This window comes from Thunnus thynnus, chromosome 13 (genome assembly GCF_963924715.1).
Source record: "Thunnus thynnus chromosome 13, fThuThy2.1, whole genome shotgun sequence".
NCBI lineage: Eukaryota > Metazoa > Chordata > Actinopteri > Scombriformes > Scombridae > Thunnus > Thunnus thynnus.
Window position 1 is genome coordinate 14,279,032 of NC_089529.1, and position 19,647 is coordinate 14,298,678.

General features: G+C 42.4%; 1 protein-coding gene across 2 annotated transcripts in view; it reads left to right on the top strand.

The window, feature by feature from the left end:
- Positions 1 to 367: 367 nt before the first annotated feature.
- Positions 368 to 19,647, top strand: part of mtus2a (microtubule associated tumor suppressor candidate 2a) — a 38,635-nt gene continuing 19,355 nt past the window's right edge. For both annotated transcript variants that reach the window (XM_067608151.1, XM_067608152.1), the window contains exons 1-4: positions 368 to 504; positions 10,844 to 13,169; positions 14,232 to 14,490; positions 17,896 to 18,153. In XM_067608151.1, the coding sequence (XP_067464252.1) occupies positions 11,088 to 13,169; positions 14,232 to 14,490; positions 17,896 to 18,153 (2,599 nt within the window). In that variant the 5' untranslated portion in view covers positions 368 to 504; positions 10,844 to 11,087. The remainder of the gene's footprint in view (positions 505 to 10,843; positions 13,170 to 14,231; positions 14,491 to 17,895; positions 18,154 to 19,647) is intronic.

Sequence of the window (19,647 nt, forward strand, 5' to 3'; positions counted from 1 at the left end):
TGCATGTATATACTGTAGAAGTTAAGGATGCCTGTAATTTGTTTTGGCTTGTGTCTTTTGTCCGCTGTTGTCCTTCTTGTCAAAATGTTTCATGCATCACTTCTGTAAATAAAACTAGATTTCCAAAAAAAGCCAGACTCCTTCTTCTGGGCGGATGTTTATGGTGAAAATCTTATATAGCATGAGCAGACTTTTCATTATAGTTCTCTTATGATCCAGCAGAGAGCGCGATCGTGTTGAGAGAGAGAGACAGAGAGACAGAGAAAAAAAAAGCCCGGGTGCCTGAGCAGGATTCACTGCCAGGTGTCGGCTGCAGCATCAGCACCGCTCCTCCTCCTCCTCCTGTCCGCAGCATCTCTCTCTCTCTCTCTCTCTGCACTGTTTCCACTCAAAGCGAGAAACAGAGGGAGTGGAAAGACACGCGCGTGTGTGTGTATGTGTCGTTTTGCAACTCCTGCATTTGACCGACATTCTTCAATGTATCAACAGCAGAGAAACCTGAAGGTAAGTCGCGCACCTGAAAACATCCTGCGGGTAATTTGCAGCGGTGCTTCGGTTGAACAGGCGTCATCAGTTTCTTGAAGAAGTGTCGCACGTATTTTTTTCCATGTAGGATTCGGGTCTTGTTGCGTAGTCGGTTCGCTCAGCATTTTGAAATAAACACGTATCTGATTGTTTAGTTTTCGCAGGCCCGATGCAGTGAGGTAATTTATAAAAATGCACAGTTTATTTCCTCAAAAAAATATTTTTGTATGACTGTAATGTGGAACTTGACCCACAGACTGTAAGTGGAGCAGTAGGCTGGTTGGACAGTGAGGTCAGACGGGGAAGAGCAGGTTGGTGATGGATGGAGCAGGGTGATGCTAATGATCAGACATAGATTATCTAAGCTTTAGACCTGACTCCAGCTATGATCCACTGCACTGACAGGTGACAACAAGGACAGTTTGAGGGAATATTTGGAAGGATTCTTTAAAAATATGTATATTTCTTAATTGTTTTTATTTTTATGCATTGTGTTGTCAGATTTTAGGGATACCAGACTTTATATGATTATCTCTGGCATCAATCTAAAGATATATAAAATTTCAAAACAATATCAAAGCCCCATCCTTTATAGTTTTTCCTTTATATGAGAAACAAAAGGGCTGAGATGCCAATTGTTTTATGGATGTGTGTGTTAGAAGTGTTCATTTCTTGGATTACAGTGTTGTTATGCATGACTCAGACTTTAGCTATTTACCAATGAAGTAGGTTTTGAAGTAGTGTAAGCCTCACATGCATAACACAAAGTCTCTTCTGTGAAATACATTCATTCTATTTTTGTCCCTTTTTTGTCTACAAAGGCATGAATGAGGCTGCCCCGCTCTTGCAGCTGCACACATAAACACCTCACTTCTTTTTTCTTCTTTATTTTCGAACTACTGCGCAAAGCCTGAGGAGCCTTAGTCAAAGGCACAGTGGTAGTATGCGCTTTAGTTACTCTTGCAACAATTCCCATGTCCTCAGCTTCACCTTTCGGCTACTTTAGAGGGCTGAGAGGAGAGGGAAGACAGGAAGGGATGGATCAAATAAAGGCGAGCAGATTGAGGGCATGTATTTCACACTCAGCTGTCTCTTGTCCTGATTGATTGGTGTCTGTTGATCAGGTTGTCCTTGAGGCAGTTTGGGGGCGTGTTGGGGGGGTTAGCAGTTTTCCTGTCTTTGTTAGTGTGCACATGCCTAACACCTGACAATAAATTGTTGTACTTGTTTCAATATTCTTGTCAAAGTTGCACAGTGTTTAACATTTTTCTGTGCTACCCAAATATGTTATATATACGTTTCTACCCTGAGATGTTGCGTATAGAATACCTGTGGGAAGTGTGGTTTTTGCGTTTATTGGAATTGTCTGCTGCAGTTATTGATCCCTATATCAGAGACTTCCCACATTTATGGATCTTCTCAGTCCATTTTGTTGAATCTTTGCCAATCCCTCCCAGTCATGTTAATGTGGAGGTTGACACTGCATCAAAGCAGGGCAGCGGAGCCTGTGGCCTTGGCTTGTGCTGTACGCTGTCTGCTGTTGCTGCTGTTCTAGATGCTGATGCATGTGTGATTGATTCATTACATCTGACCTCTGCAATGTCTGAGCAGCGATCAATTCAGCAGATCTCTGCCAGGAAAACCACTCGCAGCAGTGTTTGTGTGTGTGTGTGTGTGTGTTTGAAGTTCTTTGGCTCAGGTGTTTATGTATGTGTGTGTGTGTGTGTTTCTGCAGGTATAAAACAGTTTGTCACAAAGCCCATGAGTGTAGCGCCCCGGTGCGACCTTCAAGGTCATTTTATAGGACAGAACAGAGGAGGAGGAGAAGAGGGAGGGAGGGAGAAAATAGAGATAAGTGAAGTGAAGGAGAGAGCGAAGGAAAAGTATGTCAGTATGCCTCTCAATTACATGTTGTTTTTGCAAGGTTTTATTTATTTATTAAACATGTATTTTTTCTTTTTTTTTCATTGTATTGTGCTAATGGATACTGCAGTGTTTTTTACGTTCTAGAGTATAATGTGTGTGTGAGCATTGTATGTAAAAGGAGTTCAATTTGTGTGTGTAAAGAGAGGGCAGGAAGAGGAGGAGGCTGCGGCTATTATTCTAACCCGTGTTGTGATCGCTCATAATTAAACAATTTGGAGGCTTCTTTTTTGCTCAGTATGAGGATGCGTTCGTGCATGTGACTGCATGTGTGTGTGTGTGAATTGTGTGCGAATGTGGTGTCAACACACGTGCAAACGCACACTCTCAAATTCACGCCGCCTTTGTCTGAAAGGTGGCAATGAGCTTGTCGTACAGTAGCTCCTTCCCTGCAGTCACTGGCAGGACATCAGAGGGGGGAAGAGAGAGGCACGCCTCCACCGATGACACACACACACACACACACACACACACATACATACTTACACTTGCCTGTCTCATTGGGAGTCAACATGAAAGACCTTTTTCACTCGTGCGGATGTATGTGCAGACATTTGCATGTGTGCATTTGCTGGATTTGCGCAGGCAGATCTCGCTTCTTTTCTGATGCATGTTTTGGTTTTTTTCAGCGCAGTTGTATTAGTCAGCAAGCTACAGTCCCTTATTAAGCTAATCAATGAATGAACTGAAACAATGCAAGCGAGAGCAACAGTGTTATTATAAAGACAGAATTGTGCTATTCTTAACTGTAAAAAGCCACAGAAACATTCAGTGAGCCCACACCATTCATTTTTAATAAGACTTGACTCAACACTATATATCTTGAGCCTTGTTTACGTTCCCAAAAATAAACTCATATGTGAAAACAACAGCATATGTGAATCCTTAAACTGAGCAGCGTTGCTCTTTAATTCCCCAAAGGAGTTCTTTGCCCCATCCTGTGCACTCTCACCTCCCTTAGTCTTTTTTTTCACACAGACACAGCCAGTTCAAACCCTTAACTTTTTTTTTCTTTTTTTTTTTTTGCACATCATCACCACCCCAAAACCCTCCGTTTGCTCTATTCTTTGCTCCCCACTCACTGATCCTTTGCCAGTTCTCCCTCCCCCCTTCCCCCGCACCCCTGAGGTTTGCCACTTGCACATTACGCATGCATACACACACTCACACGTTACAATACTAACTAGAATCTCCTGCATCCCCATTCTCTCCTCCTTCTCCTCACTCTCTGCAGCATCATTTGTTTCTATTATCATATTTTCCTAAAAATAACAGAAGTGACTCAGCCCGGTTAAGTTGCACTCAGCTTTTCTTTGTCTGGGCTGTCTCACCTTACCGTATGTGTGTGTGGGTGTGTGTGTGTGTGTGTTTGTGTGAGCATGTGGTAACTTCCTCACAGTCCCACCGAGAATTCTACTGTTAATGCGTTATTTGTCTGCAACAGCTTTTGCATTTGAAGTGAACTCCTCTTCTCTCCTCTTTGTCGCTTCATACAGCCATGCAAGAGTTAACATTTTTCTCTGCGACAGGAGTGAGGGTAGTGGGTGGAGGGGCTTTGCTAATAACAATGCGGTGCTATCAGCAACCAGCGTGGACAGACACCCTTTTTTCTCCTCTCCTCCTCCATGCCACCCCTGTCTGGATCTATGCTAGTCTGTGTTGTAACCGCAGGGCTCAATGAGCCAATGAACACAAACCTCGCATCTTCCTCCTCCTGTTCTCTCCTACACACCGTAGCAGACAGTTTATTTTTTAATCACCCAAATCTCCCTACCAGTTCCTTTCTGTTTTTTGTTCCAATTCATCTCCTTCTCTTGCCATTTCTCCTTTTCTGCCCCGCACATTTGTCTTCCATTTATCAACTATAGGCTGCATAGCGCTGCAAAACCAGACAGGGAGGCAGAACTATGTCTGATTTAGTGGAGATTCATTCCCAGTAAGCGACACTGAAAAAAACCCCAACAAAAACAACAATTAAGGAGAGGGTAAGGTGTTTGTGTTTGACAGACCTCTACCTGGAAGCCGTTCTCCCAGTGAGAAGCTGTCTCTTTGTCTCTGCTCCTGCTGCAGTGATGGTCATTGACTGAGAGTCTGCGTGTTTTGTGTGTGTGTGTGTGTGTGTGTGTGTGTGTGTGTAGGTGGCACTCATATTTCTACATGTGTAACTTTGCATGCTTGCTCACATTGCATTCATACATTAAAGTGACATTTTTAGTGGTTTTGAATGTTGTTTGCGATCATTTGTTTGCTTTTTTTAGTTCAATTTGTTGTCTTACAAGAGGTGTGAATAATTAAGAGACAAACCTTGTGTGTGAACGTGTGCTTGTCCTCAGTCATTTTTCATTTCGCGTCAGCTAATAAATCCTATTATTGTTATATTTTCCTGACGATTTCATAGCAGGTAGCAAACACTGCCTGCCTTCGCACAATAAGGAAATAAATCAGCTTTTATTGCAGATGATCTGATTTTCTTGTTCTCCTTATTCAGTTAAGTATGACCACCCACTCTGACCCGAAATCCTGCAGAAATCCTGTTACAGTCCCCCCCCCCTGCAATATAAAATAACTCCCCCTGGGGTACAAAAAGGCGCCTGACTGTGTGTGGGAGTGGAGTGGGAGAGAGAGGGGAGATAGAAGGGATTATTTGGGCAGATGTAGTCTGCTGATGTGCCATCTATAAGGATGAAAATGGGATTGATCACCTCACCCTGCCCTCATTAACTCTGTATTATTAGGGTGAAAGGGGGAACGGATGGAGAGACATAAGAGGAGGAAGAAAAAGAGACAAACATCAAAAGGTTTTTTTTTGAGAGAGAGATGAAACAGATGAGAATCCCTAAAAGGTTAATTTAATACAATTATGAGCTGTATTGTCAGAGAAGTAAAGATTGTTGATATGAGGTGCAGGTCTGTTGTTGTTTTCTGATGCACATCTCTGCAGAAAGTGCAGAACAACAATCATGCAACTGGAGGATACTATTTCTAGATATTTCCCAGCTCTGCTTCTCTGCTCTGTGTGATGATAATCCCTTTGCTGTGCATAGTGAGTTGTTGCGAGGTTTGCGCGTACAAACACACAGGCACAGTTTAGTGAATCATCACTTGCGAAAATTCTGTCTACAGGGTGTCTATTGTGTCTTCTGTGAAAATGGAGCGTTTAGCTTATTTCACTGCTATTTCTGTCTCTGTTGTGTCGTTGACAGAGATGGGAGGAGAAGAAATGGATGACTAAAGCTTAGCCTCTTTCTGAATAGACTTCCTCACTAAGCTTTATCCTGCTGGTTGATTGCAAGTAAGTGAATATATAGTATAAAGAGAGAGGAATTTTTTTCCCCCCAAATTGGACAAGAGGATGAGAACAAGGAGGCATGTTTTTTGTCTGTCCAGCAAAAGCTTTAAGTATCCACATGTCTGTAGAGGGTAGATGTACATAAGTTCACACTCTCACACACATATTTCAAAAAACAATCCAGCCTTGGGAAAGTGTACAAGGACATGCAAGGATGAATTCATTAGAGATTAATTACATGCATGCAAAGACACAGCATGTACTGTATTAGAGGGATGGAGTTTCATCTTTTAAAGATAACTGCTACACTGCATTTAAATGTAAATCCTGAACTAAATCTAATTATGTCATGTGGTAACACTCAAGAGTCATAAATTATGGTTACGAACATGTCAACACTCTGTCCATTTGCACTTGCCTCTTTTGCCTTTTCTATTTCAGTGTGCTACAATTCACATCTCTACAGAAGTATGTGTGTAGGTATGGATAAAGGGAGATGGGACAGGGGGGATGTATATGTGTGTGTGTGTGTGTGTGTGTGTGTGTGTGTGTCGTTGGGGTTCCCCTGGGACTACAGAGCTATAAAACCTGTCTGCTCTCCAGTGGGGGAGGAGTGGAATAAAGCAAAGAGCCAAAGACAAATGGCTTCTGTAATAGCCACATGTGCTGCTGGACCGACAACAAAGACACTGAGAGAGGGCATGTGTTGACATGTGTGTGTCTGTGTGTGCAGGTGAGCGTGTTGGCTTGTGTGTCACTATGCGCTCATATGCGTACACACAGTTTTTGTGTTCTCACATGTGTACAGAATTTTCTGATAACGCAATCCATCTCACCAGCATGACAATGAGATATTTTTTCTGGGGCAAGTTCTTTTCAATTAGAAATTTGCTTTTCTGAGTAAAATTTGTACTTAACTGCTGTCATTAGATGTACTTATATCTCCCTGCGGAACAGAAATGTAAAATATGGAAATATGCTTCCAGTTTCATCAATGGGAGCATTTAGTATTCAATAGCGTTATACTGTATATGCTAAAGGATTGTCAGTAATTACTTCACTCTGCTCTCTTGGGCTCTTCAATATGCCACTTCAGAAATGGGGTTCTATAGCTCTTACTATAGAGGTTCAGATGATGTATCCCCCCCCCCCCATCAGCCTAATTATAAGCTGTGGCTCTCCTGCGATAACTCTCTTCCTTTCTGCATCCATCTGCATGTCTCATCTCTCCCACCTCATGTGTCTGTCTTATTCCTTCACCCACACAGACTGATTCTTGCTCGTATTCAGAGAAAAAAAAAAAAAAAAATAGATGATGATGATGAGGAAGGCTCTCCCTTTTCCAGTTCTACTCCACTCAGGATTTTATTTTTCCCTCCATTTTCAGTGAGTTCCTCATCGTGTCATGTTCTCAGCTCGCCATTTTCCGCCCTAAGAGAAGAGCTTTCAGTGGTTAAATGCAGCACTTGATAGGTTATGAGCTCGGGACGTGAAACCACAAATCTCAGCCCTTCACTGAATTTGATCACTGCTAAGATATCGTCTTATCCTGCCCCATGCTCTCATCACTTCAGCAATTGGCATCTTTCTACCCATTTGCAGGGATATGATTGCTCTTAGATGTACCTAGTGGGGGAAAACATACTCTGTCTTTCACTCAGCTATTTCTGCTACTGTGAGATGTGTGTATTTTGTGTCATGGTTGAGCATGGGTGTGAAAGTGACACACAACCGAATGTATGCATGAGCTGTGAGTGTAAAAGCATAAAGCTGACCTTCAGAGCAGCCCATCTCTCTGACGCTGACCTTTCTCACTGATGGGAGACGCAAGGGTCAGGAAATGTATTCTCCAATTCCCAGGGATATGGCATTGCCATGACAACAGAAGCAGGACTGTTCAATTTTTTCTTAGTTTTTGCCCCCTGCTGTTTTCCCAGAGGTGTTCAGAGTGAGTCACAACCCACCATCAGGTGAAACAACGCTTACCCTCATCACTTATTCAAGCCAAGATCACCTCAACATGCATATATGCAGGAATAATATCAGTCTTGCCCTCTCTGGTATGCACTTAATTCCATTTAAAAAATCTATGTATTTAGCATCTACTGACCAAATCATACCAAAAAAAATATGGAAAATCATTACCAGTTTTATACATTTTACCATATCATCATCATGAAAATATATCTTTTTTTTATTCATTGAGAATAACTGGTAGAGCATTAATGTAAATGAACAACAATTATTTGCTTTGGAGCACTACTGGCTACAGTGCATACTCATCTCATAAGGCCAAACACGGTGCTTGTGTTTACTTACTCATATTTTCAGTGTTTCCTCAAGAGAAGGGGCTTCATGATCAAAGAAGTTTATCCACATTTGTTACACTTGTAATTGCATAATTCATATTCCAGTTAAAGGAAACTCACCAACACTTCTTCAGCCGCTCACTCCCATGTGTCCTCCTTTACTTTTAGCATCTACAGTAAGTAGTTATGTCAACACCATAAGGCAGTGCGACAGGAGGGAGAACCTATCAAATGTTTTTCTCAAGTGCAATTCTCCTGTAGCATCCCCAAAGGAATTCATTTTTTTGTGTGTGCATTTTATCACCTCAACAGACCTGTTTATTCAAATAGTCAGACAGGTTCTTTCGTTCTCCGTCTTATTTTGTTTAGCTTTTGCCAGATTGGTTTTGTCTGCCTCGCTGTAAGGAGATGATGTAGCTTATTCTGGTTCAGCCGCTGTGACCAGGCTTAGTGCTCAGCCTCCCAAGACTGCTGTCATCAGCACAACCTCCAGTGCTACATCAGTGCTGTAATTGATCTGCCACCATGTCCTCTCAGAGAATTCTCTCACTCTTAAACGCAATCTCTGTCTCTTTCTCTTCCTGCCATCCCTCTGCTTCCCCACCTCTTTGAAATGTGTTTGTGTGCATTTTATAATGGCTAATTATTTGATTGTGTGCACCAGTTAAGGGTAAATATTAGCATTGCGCACAGAGGCAGAGTAGACTAGACAGCATGGATTATCCTTGATTTTGTTTGTCTATTTGTCTAGCACAATTAATTTCCCCTCTGTTTCTAAGCAATGTGATCCCAAGCAGAATATTATCATTTTGTACAATCAAATAGAGTTGCAGGTGGGTTTTTTTTTTTTGCTTAAGGTTTTGATATTTTAATCATATCCTTGAGTAATACAACCTTTTTTAACTATATTCAGTTCATAGAGTTCCCAAAAGCTTATGTTCTTTTAACAGTCTCTTCAGGAAAATATGATAATATCTCAAAATGACTTTTAAGATAACCTTCAGGAATACAAATCATATCCTTGAATGTTTCCCCTCCCAGTGCATTTGGACAAAATTTAGCTCTGCACTGATTCATGCAGCATCAAATGTGCCACAGGTGGTGGGAGCTGCCATCTTAGCAGTTTTCACAGTTAACAGATATCACTGCCACAGGACACATGAAGAAGGCACCTGCTAATAAGAAATGACACCCCCACTGCGCATTTAATTAGAGGGTGGGAGCTCTATTTGAACTTTGGAATCCACTCAAATATTCAGTGTGATGATTTGGAGACGCATATTTGACTACATAATGACCATCTTGGTCTAAATATATGATCTGCACAGACAGGTGGCTGAATACAACATTTACATGACTGTTATGATAAGATATGATTGCAATGTAAGTTTACATCAACATGTACTGTGTATGAGGTAGAAAACAGGCTATGACTTACAAACAAGTAAACAAAAGATGTTCTCCCTGCTGGGCAAATGCATTAATATTCTGTGATTTTAATGTTTCTGTTCATGTTGTCAGAATCACTAATGTTCTCATGTGGATGTTTGGTTGTTTATTTAGTTTGTGGTGTTTTATACCACTGTCATTAAACTGTCCTGTATTGACATGGTGTGACAAAACCTCTCAGATATTTCCCCCTCTGCCATCTGCTCATCTATTGACTCTTTCAGTGGCACCACATACAGTCAGTTACTTTGAAATGGCATTATCTGCTGTGAATGACATGAATATTTTAATCTGTTTTGTGTACATCCTGCAGAATTTTGCTTTTCTTTTAAATGAAGCAGGATGTGCCGTTGTTGTGTATGATAGAATCATGGCATTGGCTCAATCAGCCATATGGCATGTTAGAGGAGACACATTGAGAGAAGAGTGTTAACCCTCCTGTTGTGATCAGATCTACAGTATGGAGTAATCTTTCCTGAGCTGGTATTTCAACTCCTCCCCAAGGCAACACCTGCGCGTTTTACATGTTAGGAACATGCATGCACTTTATTAGAGACACTGTTTCTTGCACACATATATATTTAAAGTATGATGCTGTATCTTCTATAAAAAACTAAATCTTTGGAACCGTTTTTCATTGCAGATGTTTTCACCCAATCCTGATTCTGCCATCTATATTTCAATGTCTCTTGAGAAAAAAAGCTCATTACAACACATTTCGCACCCTTCCCTTTCTTCCCCTACGCCTGTCTTCATCAGCCCTCCCCAGGGTGATTCTTCACTCACAAGCAAACAGCTCTATAGCTTGAGCTATCCTCCACCTCTCTCTTCTCTTATCTCCTTTCTCTCTGTGCTACAGTGAACATCCATCATCATTTGATAATTGCATTCCTATTATCACCGCTGTACCACTCCTGCTGGTTACAAAATGAACATTTTACTCCTTGAGTTTATTTAGCTACCCGTCACATCACATTTTACACTTAAATTAACATAATTTAGTGCAAAATGATATGATTCAGCAAGTAGAAGGTACAAAAACATGTGTTTAAGGTAGTTCAGGGACTGTCACTTCCTATAATGCCACCAGTGTATATTTGTCCCATAGCGAGCCGGTCATATTTTCTTTCAAATGACCCTCATTGATATGAGTCACACAAGTAAAGTGCGTGAGAGTGTGGGCTACTCAGAGCTGATAATAGAAAACGCTGCCACTCAGACCAGGTTAAATATGAAACATGTTAAGTGGCTCTGAGGGGGAGAAAACTAAATTGGTTCTACAAAAGTGGCTGGCATACTTGTTCTGCGGTTGCGGTCTTACAGTTTCCTTTGTTGTCTTTTATTTCAGATTGAAAAGACGTACATCTCCTCGAAAGACAGCTTTATTAATTCACAGTAAATCCAAGATAAGTGGTGGATTGAAGAGAAGAATTCATGACATGACTTTTTGTCCTTGGAAGAATCAACTGAAGGGCCATCATCACACAGACCCTGAAGAGGAGAGACGGGGAGGGAAAAAACATTTGTAACTCCATAAATGGCCTCAGGACCCTGCAGGTGTCTTTGAGCGTGCCCTTTACCATCAGTCCGACATGAGCATCCCAACTGGTTTACAGGGAATGAGGGTCAACGTTGACAGAGGAGAAAAGATTGCAAACAAAACCCAGATCCAGTTTCCCCAACCTGAAGATAACAATGCCAATCAATTGTCTTCAATTGGTGATCAAGGTGGAAGAGGACTGATAGAGGACACAAAGTACAGCACAAGCTCCCTTCCTCCTTTGGTCTCTCAGAGTGAATCTCATGACAAGTTAGTGATCTGGGACTCCGAGCAGCAATGCATGGAGCCTGAGCTCGGAGAGTTTGAGCTCGTCGAGTGTCCGGAGATTCATACATTCTTGGGAAACAGGGATCAGGAGGAGGAGAATGAGGAGGAAGATGACGGAGGGAGTTTGAGAGATGGTAAAGATGAGGGTCCAATGTCCATATCCTCCAGTTCAACTGCCAGCTCTGCTTCGATTGGTGCGAGGAGAAATGACAATGACAGCAACAAAGTGGAGAGCAGAATACAGAGGGCCAAAGAGGCGCAGAAAAGAATTGGCTGTCATAGTACTGAAGAGCTAGACACATGTGTGACAGGCTCAATAGAGAGAAGGGACACAAGGTCAGGCAGATCAAGAGAAAGGGAGAGACGGAAGGGAGGTCTCAAGGAGTCGAAATCTGAGACAAATGTGTTTGTCTCCAGTCTGTCAGCCGTTTCCCTCAGCGGGAGCCTATCCAGTGCTCTGGATTGTAGTGGAGAAGCACAGTCTCTTATCTCTCTGCCCAACTCCAAGACCAACCCTTATCCCAATGCCAACAACACTACCTCAGCCCAGTCTAGAAGAAGGGCAGCCCCTGTAGATGCCAACCAGAACACCTCACCATTGCATCCTCAGGAGAAACATGACCGTCTTCAATGCAGAGAGGAGGAGGAATGTCATCAGAGGAATGGATTGTCCTCTGATGGGGGGCTGGGCCAAAGGAGAAAGGCTGGATTTGAGGAGAGGGTGCTTCCACCACGAAGGCAACAGCTTGTTAGACCCCTCTGTCAGACAGAGATGGGAAGAGCAAGGAGCTTAGCAGAGCCCAATGCTCATCAAGCCAAGACAGGGCCACCTCCTTACCCCAACCCCTCTGTAGATTCACACAGTAATGGGTCAAACAGAAAGTTTACAAGATCGTCTTTACGTGAACCATCGGATTTCTCCCACCTGTACAACGCAGCTGGATTCTCCCAGGCCAGACAGCCCAACCAGGCAGCCCAGTGTGAGGCTTTGCCTGTGGAAAATCAGCCGACTGCAACTGCACAGCATAATTCAAGTCCCTCCAACCCCTCCACCTTAGAGAAGAGACCCCAGACTCAGCTCACATACAGAAGGAATTGCTCCAGTCCCAATAGGACCGGGGTCGATTCCAGGGCATCTACCCCTCCCCACTCCCCTCTCAGGACACCCCAGGGCTCACCACGAAGGCAGCCCTCCATGTACCTCGTTTCTAGGAATGTCTCTGGAGTGGTTAGACACATCCCATCAGGATGCAACCCTGCCGTACCGACATCAGCTCAGGGCTACGGCAACCCTAGCTTGAGAGCACCAGTCAGAACAAATATAAGCACAACTGGAATCCCCAAAGCGCCTCTTAGCAACCAGCAGAGTTCCCCCAATTCTAACAACTCAAGCCCCAAAGAGAGCTCCCCTTCACCTAAACTTAAACCTAAAGGAGTTCGCCCCAAAATCATCACCTACGTCAGAAAAAATCCTCAGTTTAAGCCCCAGGCTGCCGATGGACCTTATCAGGTATCTTCTTTACCATCCAGGCTCTCAGCATACACACACAGCCAAGCAGCCAGTTCCTTCAAAGACACACCTAAAGACCCCTCTAAGCCTAACAAAGAAACCAGGGGAGCCCCAGTACTCAGTGCCTCCAACCTGCTTTATGAAAAGTACCGCCAAGAAATGCAGACAAATATCTTCCCATCAGGAATACTGAGCCGGAGTATCAGGCCCCCTGGACACACAAACACTGTCCCCCCTGCACACACACATGCCGCTCCACATGCACACACACACAGCCACACAGCACCCCCAAAACTGGGCGGCAAAGCAGGCGACTTCTACGGGGCACCATCAGAGGTGAGTTTTTTGTACTGTACTGTCTTTATTAGAAGTATCTGACTTCAAAGTTTTATGCATCTTTAGTTCTTCCTTACAAGAATAAAGTTTCTCATTTCTATTGTAGTTCAGTATCATGATCATTCTCGTTCAACAAAGGATTCTCTGTCAGCACAATCCACTATCACGGCACATTCACACAAACATTGAAAAAGGACAGACATAAGATTTAATTATGATAGCTACTGCATCAATTAGCAGTGTCTTCAGATAATTACTTTATGATATAGAGTTTGTCATATACATTCAGTACAAAGACAAACCTCTTCTGTTACATTTGTTGACTCTGCATATTAATTTCCTCAGCAGATGTCCATAACTTCTATCCCGCAGTAAAACCATGTATAATTGATCACATATCTTCTGAATTTTTATTCCCGCTTTCACAAGAGCTGCTCATTATCGCTTTGAAATCATTCCTTATTGATTCTGATTAAATAGCTTCATTTGGCATTCATATTCTTACGGCGTCAAACACCAGCATGTGAAAATAAATAGTTAATGCATGCTGAAGTATAAAGCCCACAGGGACAAGACAGTTCTCATCACTTTACTGTACATGTCACTGCGTGTATGTTAGATGATTTGTCCACCACACATGAAAATGTCCTTGAGAGAAAACTCTTGTACTGGTGATGTCGAACAGGTAAAAATTCTTGATCTCAGTTTCCCTCCAGGCAGGTTGATGTTAAATTTCCTTTTAGAGCTAATAATGTTGGATTTGCAGTGTTCCACATTTTTTCAGGCTGTTTATTACTTATCCTCAGAACCTATAAAACATGCCGCAGATCTGTGATTTCAGCTAGACACAGAGCAGTCATGCAACCAAAAAAGTCAACATCTATCGCACATGATCAGACGTATCATATTCTAATTATCTGTTTTGTTCATATTGAATGTTTGATATCAAAGGGTCTCTTTGATTTAATTGTACAAAATTCTGTACGTATCAGAGCTCCAAAAATGGTAGAAGACAATTACCTAAAAGTAGTTTTTAATTCATTTCATTATTTTGATTGTTAGGTAGGAAGATCGGCCAGTTTTAAAGGGAGTTCTGCTGAAGACGGGCTGCAGCCCCGGACAACTGCTCAAGCTGGAGGGAGCGGCAGTCTCCTGCGCTCTGGCAGAGGTCTGCGTCTGGGCCTGGGAGCTGTAACCAGGACGACTACAGGCACGGCCAAGGGCAGAGGAACTGGACAAGGTCAGAGGTCGACGCTGGTCTTCAGCCAGCCAGTCCAACCTGTCAGCCCAGCGACCAGTCAGAAAAGTCAAGATAACGCAGGTAAAAAATCAATCAAATATTTTTGGTACATTTACTCTCAGAAAACAACTAGAATGCCAGATGGAGATGGCCTCTTTTGAGCTACAGAACTTGCCAGATTTCATTTCAACAACCAAAAATTTAACACAGTTGAGAGCTACCTTATAATTCTTCTCCTGTGCAGCAACGAGCAGTTGCGGGGCTGTTTCCCCCTCAAATTGGCCTGAGATGAAGGCAGCTCATTAAAATGCATTCTCTGAGATTAATTTTGGCTGATCTGATTGGAGAGCTTTAAGAATATACTCTGCGGGGACTTTTTTTCTGCTCCAGAAGGCTGCATCTACAAAACAAAATAAATAAATAAATGCTTGCTTGCACTGTCTCTCCACACACACATGGCATTCACACGCTGCAAATATCTAATTCAGATGATTCAGATGCCACCTCTGACTGCTCGAGTCAGATTTATGTTACAGCTCGACTGTCACTGCCTGGAATATTGAAGTATGAAATTTGCTCATCACTCTGCACACTGCTTGAAGGCAACATTATTTATCACCACCATGCATATTTGATCTGCTCTCTCCCCGGGTGTGATAACCCGGGCATACAGTTAAAAAAGACACACATGTACACTCACATATGTCTGCACCCATAAACCAAAACTGCACATACAGAATTGATCAGCGTAGTGTTATAATGTGCCAGGCCTCCTTATCATAATCCCTATTAATACATATGTATGGTGTCTTGGTGCTGCTCGTCCCTCTGGGAACTGCAGGCTTTGAAGTGCAAAGCAATTAATGCTTAAGTAACGTCAGTATCTTCCTACCGGAATCATCTCTCATCCCGGCTGTACCCAGCCCTACGCGCACGGATAAACACCAGCTAAAATATATTATGTAGCATTGGTCAGCATCGAGTGTGTCTGCGTCAGTGGAATTGAGGGATTTCCTGTTTTTTTCTCATTCATTTTGTGGAGAAATCTGCACCGTAACCCTTAAAAATGTGTTAATAAGTGTGTTGTATTTCTTTTGCTTTCTTCATCCAGGCTTTTGTCAAAGGAAATATCTTCATTTGACATATGCTATAGTAATTATATAGCAATTGCATAGTTTTCAAAGTGCTGTAACTACTCACATAATTGCCGTGTAGGTTTTTAACTCTGCATTGTTATCGTAATGAGGATCATCCACTTACAGGACAGGACATTTGTGTTGAAGCTGCTGTAATTTCTGCATATTGAGGCTCTCATTCTGCCTTCCTCGCAGCAGTAAAACCTGTGCTTTGCTCCAGTAGCTCTGCAGAGATTGCAACACACTCAACTATCACATTTAATAACATGCAATTTAACGCTTTGCTGAGGAAATCCATGCAGGTTTGTCGCAAGTCACCTTGGGCTATAATTAAAATCACTTGGTCATTATATAGTGCATATTCCTGCTGTCCAATTGACTTTATTGGGACCATTTTGCATAATTAATCTCAAGTTAGGATGCTCTCTTGTTCGCTGAAAGCCAATGGATGAAGAGGTTATTGAGAAACTGTAGGTGGCATTTCAGACCTACAGGCGAAGTAAAATGATTCTATTCAAATCTTTGGACCGGTCAAAAGAGAAAAAAAGTGCAAGCCCAGGAAAACACCCACACTTTTATGATTTATGGAGCATTTTCACATTCACGCTTGCATGAATTTTAGTCCTAGTTTTTGTACTTTTTGAGAGCCATCTCATCAGGTAGAGTGTATTATGCAGGTGCATCGTGTGGAATAAGAAAGTGACAAATGTAAGAAAAATGCTGAAAAAACAGAGAGAAAAAATGATATATACATATTGCAGGGCTAAATGAATAGATTGCAGAGAAGTACAGAAAGAGAGAAGGACAGTCAAAGTCATAAGTTTGATCTTATAAATAATGTGTTTTTCTATTTAGCAGGAACAGAGATCTGTGATATCTAAGGCTTAAGTGGATGTTTGTCAGACTCACTTCTCTCCCTCGTCTCTCAGAGGGGATGAACGGAGTGAGCAGGAGGAAAATTAGGACATTTATCTTTAATGATCCTGACCTTCTCACTCAAGAGGAGCAAGCTCGAATCTAATAAACAGACTGCATGGCGCACAGGCAGATATTAAGGAAGGAGGAAAGAGGTGATAAGTGTGAGTGGTGGCACTGATGATGCTGGAGGGGAGTTACACTGGAGACTTTTCTCCCTCTTTCTGTCCCACTTTGTCTCTCTCTACCAGCAGAGCTTGTATTTTCCTTCTTAGAGTTTTTTTTTTTCCTCTCTTGTACTGATGTGGCGGTTACTCTGTAGCATCCACTGAAGCACACAGCTGTGCCAAATGGAGAGGAAAGGAGGGCTTCCTACCTTATCTCTGCAGCCAGCAGGGGATAATGCTCTTCTTCGGCCCAGGATGTAGACCCTGTGTTGAAGGCTGGGGTAGCCAATATGGGGCTTCTATCCAAGGCCTGAGGATTTGCCTACTGCCCACTGTGTGTATGTGTGTGTGTGTGTGTGCAACTGTGGTTGTTCATGCCTGCACATTTCATCTGTTTTGTTGTTGGAAACCACAGATTACTGAGAGGGAGGATTTCTTGCTGACAATAGCTGCCACTGTGAAGCTATGATTACTTTTTTATCCGTCCTTTCACTCTTTGATTCCCTGTCTTTTCTTTCTCTTCCTCTATAAAGATCTCTTCTTTATTTTCTTCTCTCTTTTTTTAATCCACCTTTCATTACAGGTCTGGAAACTAGGAAGGTAGAACCACAGCTTTTAGGTGGTTTTGCTCAACTGCAGAATCACTGTAATATCTGAAATAGTGAGACATTACTGATAACATAATGCACTTCAAACACAGGCAAACCAGAAACATGGTGCATGTATCATTTGTGTCCTAAATTGAGTGTGGCATATCAAATGTGTTGGCATTAGAGAAACTGCTGGCCGCCAGCCCAGTCTGCGAGGAAGACCACACACTGCTGTTAGCAGGTTGTTGTGTATATACTTATTATATTTGATTGCAGTAGCAGTTAGACTCATAACAGAACTTCCTGGTTGCTCACTGAGAGCTTAGTCAACACCAGATGATGAATGATTCACAGGGGGAAATAAACATCATGGCTGTGCAGAACCTCCTGCATTTTGTTTACAATAGTCACGTAAGCACACACGCGATCTTACTTCCTACACTGTGCTGCAGTACAACAGCTCAAACACACGGATCATTATGCAGCTAATTACCAGATATGATGATATGCATTGAGAATGAGTTGCTTTGTGTACCACTGTCTATACTGTCTGGCTGCTGCCTTTATTCTCTGTCTGGATAATATCAGTTCAGCTAAGGGCATCCCATGTAAATTTAACTCTATAGATGCTTTATTACTAAGAAAAACGTGATTCTTCATTCTCTGCTTTCCCAACAGAAGACGAGGTTTTCACTCATCACGCTCCACCTCCTACTCCAGCGGCAGCTTCAGCCCAGCCTCAGGCCGCGGCGTCCAGGTCTCTGCTTCCCAAAGCGAGCCAGTCAGGCCTTCGTCCCCCGGGCTCCAGCTCCAGCAGCCGTCACCCCGCAGGCCGCCTGGCAGCCTTCGGCTTCGTCAGGAGTTCCAGCGTTTCCTCCGTGTCCTCGGCCCACTCTGCTGACAGCACACAGAGTGACCCCTGCAGGACAGCTCACCGTGAGTCTCATCGTTACAAATCCATGTGCTGGTATCTGTCTGTTCATTTCAGTGGTGCTTTCACAAACGCCTACTTTACCGCTACATCATGAGTGCACCATCATCATACTGTTTTTATTACCTTCTTCTATGTATTCCCCTCATGAATATAGTTTGCATAAACAGCCCCCTCCCACATTCATTATGTTACAGTTTGCTTTCTCTTCCTGAGCTCCTCCCCACTTCTGATGTATTCTTCTCTGTATTTTCAAGCTCCAGGTCATTAACTGCTATAAAACTGCAGTGTAGCGAAGCACATTTTATAAAACACATGAGGGCACAAAACATTTTCACAATTTACTGCAGCAGTGATAGTAATTAATTGATTTATATTCTGACCAATGCACAGTCTATCATGAAATTCAGTGGCTCCCCATTTGACAGCTCAGCTTATAACCATCTTTTTGTCTTAAATGTCTGTAAGATTGACGAAAGAATTCCCCAGATGTATCAGTAATTTACCAGGAGTCATAAACGGGCCTGATTCAGTCAGCATTAGCACAGATTACAGTATACTTTAGTTTGTAATGCTGCTGACTGAACTACGTGGATAGTTTTAATTTTCACAGTCATAGAGAGCTGGAAGTGCATTTACAGTTGTGATTTCAATGATGCTTGGCAGGCTGGTCGGTTAGTTGGCTGAATTTGTGATCCCTGCATGTGTTTTTAATGTGACCTACATAGGGAACACTTGCTCTCCCTCTCCCAGTTACAGTTGACGTAAGCACCTCCACTCTCACGCACATCAAGCTCCTTGTTATGTCATCACTCCCCCCCCCACCCCCCCTTTTTTTTTTGCACTCATACTTTTTTCATCTCTCTTTTCTCTCCCCCCCATTTGTTGAAAATGAATACAAACTGTGTGGCAATGTGGAGGAGGCACTTATTCTGCAGCTGTGAAATAGGAAAAAGAGAACTCTGGATCTCCAGAGCAGAATGTGTTTAAGTGGCATAAATAGAGAGGATGTCACTTTTGACTGCAGAATCACTGTTATTGTAATGTCTGTCATATAGCTATAGACATTGATTTTATCATTCTTTTTGTCAATAGTTTCTCTGTGTTTGGGCATAAACATTATAGAAGAAAGTCCTTAATCAATGAGTAGTGCGCTAATTGCATTGTGAATATTGACCAAGTGTGTTGGCACACAGTGCGCACATACATACCAGTGTCAATTAATCGATTAGTGCACAAAGTGCAAAACTCCTATTCCGCTCCCCTTCGTCATTCTTTTCTTCCTTTATTTCAGTTTAATTTTTTTCCAGTTGCACATAGTGACAGAAATTTCCACTACACTGGATTTTCCACCAACTTGAATTTCCTGAAAAAAAACAATTTTTAAGTCTCCTCTTTGACTTTAAACTCCCCCATCCTAAAAAATGTCAGTAAACCTTAAATGTCGGGGCACTATAGCGATTAATTGGTCAAACCCAAACTGATACTTACTTCTGGCA